General features: G+C 37.3%; 1 protein-coding gene across 1 annotated transcript; it reads right to left on the bottom strand.

The window, feature by feature from the left end:
• Nucleotides 1–3,171: 3,171 nt before the first annotated feature.
• LOC129249393 (odorant receptor 74a) lies at nucleotides 3,172–7,380 on the bottom strand. Its single transcript, XM_054889193.1, has 5 exons — nucleotides 7,028–7,380; nucleotides 3,691–4,213; nucleotides 3,526–3,621; nucleotides 3,288–3,470; nucleotides 3,172–3,222 (listed from the first exon to the last, which is right to left on the bottom strand). The coding sequence occupies exons 1-5, from the start codon at nucleotides 7,378–7,380 to the stop codon at nucleotides 3,172–3,174; spliced, it is 1,206 nt and encodes a 401-aa protein (XP_054745168.1).
• Between the last annotated feature and the right edge of the window lie 1,019 nt (nucleotides 7,381–8,399).

The raw sequence follows: 8,399 nt of genomic DNA, 5'->3' as shown, positions 1-8,399 counted from the left end.
TGCCAACGTGCAAAGGTCCAAAAATCTTACGCAGAATCTTTCTCTCAAACACTCCAAGCGTCGCTTCATCGGATGTTGTCATCATCCAAGCTTCTGCGCCATACGTTAGGACGGGCATGATGAGAGCCGTGTAGAGTGTTAGTTTTGTTCGTCGAGAGAGGATTTTACTGCTCAGTTGCCTACTTAACCCAAAGTAGCACTTGTTTGCAAGAGAGATTCTACGTTGGATTTCAAGGCTGACATTGTTATCGGTGTTAATGCTGGTTCCTAAATAAACGAAGTATTTTACAACCTCGAAATTATAATTGCCAACAGTGACGTAGGTGCCGATACGCGAGTGCGCCAACTGTTTGTTTGAAGACAGGAGGTACTTCGTTTTGTCCTCGTTCACCTCCAGACCCATTCGCTTTGCCTCTTTATCCAGAACTAACAGCGCGGTTGTTAAGGCCGATGATGTCAATACCATCGGCATACGCCAACAATTGTACGCTCTTATAAAATATTTTGCCGGAGCGATTAAGTTCTGTGGCTCGTATGATGCTCTCCAACATATAAAGAAGTCACCCTACTTACTAACAGACTGCGATTTGGAAATAGCACCGGCTTGTGAATCCTAGTTGTCTGTGGTATTAAATAACGGGGACCTGCCCTACTGCTGCGATGGAACTAAAGCTTGAGCTGACACCGCTTAATCTACATAGTTATTCAGCAACCAGCCAAGCGGGCATTCTCACAGGCCACTGCAGACTGCGAAGTCATCTGGAAATGATCGAGATTTGGTCTACGGACTCTTGTCGTTTCTGCGACCAATATCAGGAGACTCCAATGCACCTTCCCCTAGAATGCAGCGCTATAGCGCAGAGAACGATGAGACATATTGGTCAACTGCAGCCAGAAGAAAGGCACATTCGCTCACTCCAACCCAGCTCCATCCAGGGCTTAATAGGGGAACTGGGCCTAAATGAGGTAATGTGATGAGTAGAGGTCACAAAAGACCTTGAGGTCGAAGTGCAAACCTCATAAAGCATCTAAATATTGCTACATTCAGCAGTATGTGTAACTCAGCGCTTGGCTATCTTATAGATCCTAGGCTTATCAACTGACTTTTCAAGCGTAAGCGTAGCTAACGCCATCACCTAAAAGTTCAAAGACTTAAACTGATCGGCATGCAGGAGAGCCTTTAGTATTATGAGTCAATAAAACGCTTTCCGTGCGTGTATCCCATCTAAGCTAGGATTAGTTACGCGTTTGAGACTTTTGAAAAATATATGAGAATAATTTGAGATCTTCAACTCCAAAGCCTCTACTCCGCTTTATTCGTAAGTTAAATAGCTTTAGAACGGAAATTTTTGCATATGTAGAATCGATATCACCTTTTAAAAATTCGCCTTGGGTCGTCTCGAATTTCGAGGCCAATCGTTGGATAATCGACTTTGAGTGGCCCTACGAGTTTACTAAGCAGCTGCAATTACTCACTTGTATAGCCTGAAAAATCTGTTAATAGTCTTAACTGAAGCAAGTAATCGTGTTAGCAAGCACTCGTTGTAGTGTCATGTAAACCTTACCTTCAAAATGTCGGCCCGTTTATGTACTTGAATGCGTTGATTGATATTTACATCTCTACATTTAACAGTGCAGAAAATTTATTTACTTTATGAGCTCTTTGTGACGCACATGCAGTTTGTCTTTGTATACTGCCGTGTGTTTAGTCCACAAGCGTCAAATAAGATTGACGTACAACGCCATTTGCTAAAACTATAAATCTTCCGGTAGGGTGATTACTTTTGCGCTACCTTGCATATAATAGAAATAAAGAGTCTTTCAAAGACGTGCCTAGATGTTACTTTAAAACATGTAAAAATTTAGGTTATTTCAGGTTTCCCTACATTTAAAAAACCACTCTACTAGTAGAATCCACCAAACAGTCGATTCATGAATGCCTAATTGTCGAGACCGTCGAGACATCGATGTTGAAGGTTGCTCAGCAACACTTTACGCTACAGCAGCAATATGCTCCACAGAACATCCAGTTTATGGTTTGCCAGTTCTTTTTCTATCCTCTGTCGAAGAACCAGTTTATTTCCTCCAAAAACAATCACGAATTTTGCGACTATTTCCATAATAAGTTTCAATATTTTTAACGAGTTCTGTTATGTCATATAAAATTTTACATCTGTCTACTTGACAATGTCAAATATGATATAAAAAATTGTGCCGTCTAGAAATTATTCACTACCGCAGTTGGGCATAGTGCACTAAATAATTAATTGAATAAACGGATAGTTAAGGGTTTGCATAGAGTTAAAATTTTCAAAAACCGATTTTTTTTATTTTGATTTTCTTAAATTTAATATCGTTCCGGTGAATATTTTCGAAGTTACGAATTTGAAAAGGCGTTTCGGAGTGCTTGAAAGTACAAGGAAAACTTGAAACGCGTTTTTCTCAAAATGGTGTTTTCAAAGTCGGTGACCAACATTACTCGAAAAGGGCTAAACCGATTAGTCTCAAATTTTCACACTTCTTCTTCTTCTTCTTAAATATATTTTTTAGTAATTAATCGAAGATTTTTTCGCACCGATAAATGCTTGTCTTTTTTTAAACAATTTAAGAAATTTTGGTCAAAAATCTATTTTTTTTTTTGTGAGAAATCGCCCTTTTGACAAAAATATTTATTTTGCTTTTCCTTCGATTAATTACTCGATTTAACATTACTTTAACGTAATCTGTTTGGTTTTTTAATTTCAGAAGATCCAGTTCAGAGAAATAGTGATCACCGTAAAACGTTTTTTTTTTTTTTGAGAGGAGCTCCGGTAGATCAGCTGTAGCTCCGTTCCAAATAAATATTTTTACTAATACTAAGTCTTAAAATACAGTTAAAAGAGGACATAATAAATTGAAATAATAAAGTTAAAAGTGTTCTCAGAAAAAATTCTACAAAATTCGCTTTTTTCGCTCAAAATTAAACCCTTATTTTCATTACCACTAAAAAATTAGTGGTAGCGTAACTTAGTGGTAGTGCAAAATGCCCAGCCCAGTTCACTACTAACATCCAGGCGTCACTTTTGACGGCTCTTTACTTCTAAAAATACGTGTGAATGTGCTCAATATTGCTTTTAAAAAAATTGTAGAGTGAATATAATATTTTTATAAATTACAATGCTTCTATATTTCTTAACGCATTGAAGTCAAAAACGTGAAATATGAACCAGCTCCTTGTAATATCTGTTAAGAAATAAATTTAAAGCTTTATAAATGAGCATAACTTCTTTATCACTCACATTACTTACCTTCAATACAGCCGTCAAAGAAACACTAAAATATTTGAAACCAGTCAAAACAAATGGTTTCTGGCTGGTGCCAATTGCCAAAAGCAGCAACTTCATGAGACGCACATTTGCATACGAATCGGTGGACTTTTGTATGACCCGCTCCCAATTGGATTCGTAAAAAGCGGAACTTATTTGATTAGTCTGATGGAATACGGGGTTCGATTTAGTTAAAATCTCACTTCACAGTATAACTTACCGTAGCAATCAACGTTGAACCCAACTGGCCAATCAATAACATTTCCAATATTTTTGCACAGATCCATAATATGAAACCAAAACTGCCCATCGGATTCTAAATTTAATAAACGAAAAATGAAATAGGAGTATTTTACACGGTTCGTGAACTTTTTTTACTACCCACCGTAAACACCTTGAAGCCCAACACACATAACAGCGCAGCACTAAAGGATAAATTGATGAAAATACGAAATGAGAATTCACGCTCCAAATCTTCACAGAATTTATACAAGCGCACATTCTCGCGCGTAGCCTCAACAATATGGCGACTAAGCTCGTCGGCAATATTTTTACCATCCGCCTCGTGCAGCAAACGCTCTGTATCTTCTTGCAATTTTTGTTGTAACAACACGAAACGTCCATTTAAATGTAGCAGCACTTCGGAGATTATATTATCCTCACCAACAATCATTGAGATCACAGTGTAGCCAACCCAAATATTCGAAAGTATAACGGCGATATATATAGGATAGGGTGTGATGTCGAAAGGATAATACATTTTGTAAAGTGGCGCCTTGATATCATTCAAAAAATTTGTTAACGGTATGATAACATAGGAAAACAAAGTGGTAAAATATAAAGCGGAATAAAACCAGATGGGACGCAAACGTTGCTGTATTTTCGCATGGTGTTTGGGATGAGTAGGCCTGTCAAAGACAAAACATGAACGGCAAAACGAGTATCAGCGCGGCAATGACAGCAGTGTATATTGCATATACAGTACGTTTCATAACTATAGCATAGGCATTTATTGATTTTAATCCCACTTCCACTTACTCAGATACTTAGAAACGATATCACTAAGGTGATCAAATTTGAAAAGAAGTTCAAAATTGAACTGAATAATAAGCTAAACTGGAGTCGACCTGCATTTGAAAAAAAACTCCTGGATTGTACCCAACACTGGTACACAAATGGCTCGAAGACCCCAGAAGGCATAGGCGCTGGAATTTACGACTCCTGAACAAAGCGCTCTGTGCCAAAGGAAAGTTTTCCAAGCAGCTTCCGAGCGGAGATGTATGACATTTGTCTATGTGCAGAGATAAACTTAGACAGAAATGTTAAGAATGAGCGAATTGCCATTCTGAGTGACAGTCAAGCGGCACTCATGGGTCTATCGTCATGTGAGTTCAAATCCCAAAGATAAACTGAGGATGCTCACGGGCACTCTCGCAGGCCGCTGCAGACTTAGAAGCCATCTGCACATGATCGAGATTTGGTCTACGGACTCTTGTCGCTTCTGTGACCAATTTCACGAGACTCCAATGTACCTTCTCCTGGAATGCAGCGCTATAACGCGAAGAAGGATGAGACATCTTGGCCAATTGCAGCCAGAGGAGGTTTACATAGGCTCAATCCAACCCAGCTCTATCCTGAGTTTAATAAGGGAACTGAGTCTGGATGAGGTACTGTGATGAGTAGAGGACACAAAAGACCTTGATGACACACAAAGATGGCACTAGCTTTATTGCATTAACCTCTTTTTCAGTTAGTACTAAACTTAAAAAGGCAGCTGTTAAAATTTAATGATATTCTATTCATTAGTTCGTGAGTTATTGTGTTAAGACCGACGCTACTTTTGTCATTTTCTAGAGAGTTGATCAAAAAGAATTTCGTTTTTCAGTTTTATACTGCTTCTTGATGGGAAAAAATACCATTGTAGCAAAGGAAGCCATTGCAAAGTATTTTGGGAACTTCGCTCCATCAGAAACAACAATAAAACGATGGTTTACTGACTTCAAACGTGGTCGTAGAGACGCCAATGATGCACAACGCAGTGGCTGTATATCAAATATCAAGAAAATCCACAAAATCGCTTTGAATGATCGAAAAATGAAGTTGTGAGCATTTGACTATGAGAAAGCTCTGTTCAAAGTGGGAGCCGCGTTTGCTCAAAAACAAGAACGTGCCAAGCAGTGTTGGCCATATTTAAACATTTCGGCCGGAATTTTTGCGTCGATATGGGACAATAGATGAAACAGGGATCCATCACTTCACTCCGGATTCAAAACGATCGTCATCTGAGTGGACAGCAACTGGTGAACCTCGTCCAAAGCGTCCAAATGCACAACAATCGGCTGGAAAGGTCCTCGGTATTTTGGAATGTGCGTGGTGTAATATTCATCGACTATCTTGAGTCGGCGGCCGCCGTAGCCGAATGGGTTGGTGCGTGACTACCATTCGGAATTCACAGAGAGAACGTAGGTGAAATAATTTTTTCTAATAGCAGTTGCCCCTCGGCAGGCAATGGCAAACCTCCGCATGTATTTCTGCTATGAAAATAAAACCTCATACAAATATAATATTTGCCATTCGGAGTCGGCTTGAAACTGTAGGTCCCTCCATTTGTGGGATAACATCAAGACGCACACCACAAATAGGAAGAGGAGCTCGGCCAAACACACAAAAAGGGTGTATGCGCCAATTATATATATATATGTATATATCTTGAGAAGGGCAATACCATCAGCAGTGAATATTATAAAGCGTTATTGGAGCGTTTTAAGGCCGAAATTGCAAAGAAACGTCCGCATATGGCAAAGAAGAAGATTCTGTTCATTAAGACAACGCACCGTATCACAAGAAAATCAAAACTACATGAATTGATCCCCAAATTGCTTCCACATTCACCATATTCGCCAGATTCGGTTCCCACCGACTACTGGCTGTTCGCTGACTTAAAAAAATACTCGGTGGCGAAGAGGTTATCGCTGAAACGGAGGTCTATTTTGAAGCAAAAGATAAATCGTTCTATGATACAAAAGTGGTATTGAAATGTTAGCGGCGCTGGATCTATTACGTTATCCTTGATGGAAATTACGTTGATGAGTAAAGCTAATCTTGAACAAAAAAAAACGTGTTTCCTTTGTTAGGCCCGGAACTTTTCAGCCCATGTGTTAAAGAGAGGAATGTAGCTGCGGAAACTATGGTCTGCCAAAAACTGTAAAGCGTATGATGATGATAGTTTATTCTCCTATTAAAACCAAATAAATCCAAGTTTCAAACATTCTGCAAACTAAAAAAAGTTCAACAAATTTTCATTAAAATCTCAAACTTTTTAATCGGAATTTTCAAAAAAGAAATTCGATAATGCAGTCCATGAAATTTTGCATAATAAAGTGCAAATTTCAAGTGGCTCAAAAATCGCATTGACTTTTGACAATTCTTTTTTTCTTGTTGCCAGTGTTTCCTCAATATAAAAAAATTTCGAGCTATTGTTATGAAGAAAATGCACAAAACCGGAGGAAAAAAAAACATTTTAATAATCAACGCGATCTTTAACCCACAAAAATAAAATATTTCCATACAAAAGTTATTAAAATGAAATAAGAAACCAATAAATTGCCAAAACTGACCACTAAGTGATCTGTGCTATACTTATGAAACCACTGTATACTATATACTCTTCACACATACATTACATAATATAATACTTATGGCACATGTAGATTTTTACCCACTTGTCTATGTAGATTTCAGCATAAAATCTTTGTAGGAAACGCTTGAATCCTTCCTTATTTAAGCCCAACTGAAACGCACGAATATGTATCTCAATCAAAATCAGATAAGTCGGCCCACATATTAGCATTAGATCCAAATTATTTTTATTAACAATCATGTAACGCAGCTCGGCATCGTTGTGTTGTATGAATATGATGAAGCACAGCACCCAACAGAAGCGGTCGAATAGCCATTCCAGCAGATTTGCGTCATCACGAAGTGGCCAACAAATATTGTTCAACAAGCGATAGGCAGCTATCGGCCAAGAGAGTGAAATGTACTTGCCATTCGATAGTCGCGGGCGATACAACATTTCGGCGTTTCCTATAAAACGTTAGAAATTCCAATGGTTGGCAATTTTTATACACACGCAATTGCACAGGATTTCTGAAGAGGATGCGTGCAAGTATGTGTGCTGAATTATGTTTATTTATATATGTATGTGTGGTATGCATATCAATAGACATAATTAAGTCATTAGAGCATTTGTTTTGGTTATAAAGTTTGTTGTAAACTTTTGAAGAATTTCATTTACATAATAGAAAATCTACAATTACCCACTTCAATTACCCAGCTGGAAATCTTGACTATATGAATGGCGGACGCTTGAGATGTCACGTTTATGTAGATAAGTAGTCCGAATCGGAAAAGGAATTGTACACTATTGACGCCAAGTTCAATGAAGAATTAGTTAATAAAGCAAAAATTCTCTCCTTTTATTCGGAGACCAGAAAAAATTACAATAGAAAAATTTATAAAAGAAGAAATATATTTATTTAAAATACCTACATAAATATGGTCTAGGCCAGCGGTCGGCAAACTTTTAAGTCGGAAGAGTAAAAATTAAAATTTACAAAATTTCAAAGTTTTTAAAGAACCACGACATCTTGCCAACAATAAGTAGTACTCGCATAAATAAAATTGTTCCACCAAAAAAAAAACGAATCTATTTATTCATTTACTTATATAGTAATTATAAGTAGTGTTTTTCACAAAAAATTATATAATTACTATTGTTTTATAATTACTTATACTTATTATTTAAATTAAAAAATTAAAAGAATAAAACATTTAATACCTGGGCTGAAAAGTCCCGGGCCTAACAAAGAAAATGCTTTCTTTTTTTTTTTGTTCAAAATTAGCGTTATTCATCAACGTAGTTTCCATCAAGAATAACGCAATTAAATTTTTGCATAACAATTTATCTTTTGCCTCAAAATAGACCTCCGTTTCAGCGATAACCTCTTCGCCACCGAGTATTTTTTTAAGGGGTTAGGTGGGTTTCAAAATTTCAAAAAATCGATTTATTTTTTTTTTGTCTTATTAAATAGT

Source organism: Anastrepha obliqua, chromosome 5 (genome assembly GCF_027943255.1).
Source record: "Anastrepha obliqua isolate idAnaObli1 chromosome 5, idAnaObli1_1.0, whole genome shotgun sequence".
Classification (NCBI taxonomy): Eukaryota; Metazoa; Arthropoda; class Insecta; order Diptera; family Tephritidae; genus Anastrepha; species Anastrepha obliqua.
This window is presented reverse-complemented; position numbering and strand designations above follow the sequence as displayed.

Coding starts and splice junctions, on each gene's coding strand:
- LOC129249393 (XM_054889193.1), bottom strand. CDS start 7,380: ATGTTGTATCGCCCGCGACTATCGAATGGCAAGTACATTTCACTCTCT. Junction 4,214..7,027: donor GCTGAAATCTACATAGACAA/GTGGGTAAAAAT, acceptor TGTCTTTGACAG/GCCTACTCATCCCAAACACC. Junction 3,622..3,690: donor TGGGCTTCAAGGTGTTTACG/GTGGGTAGTAAA, acceptor TATTAAATTTAG/AATCCGATGGGCAGTTTTGG.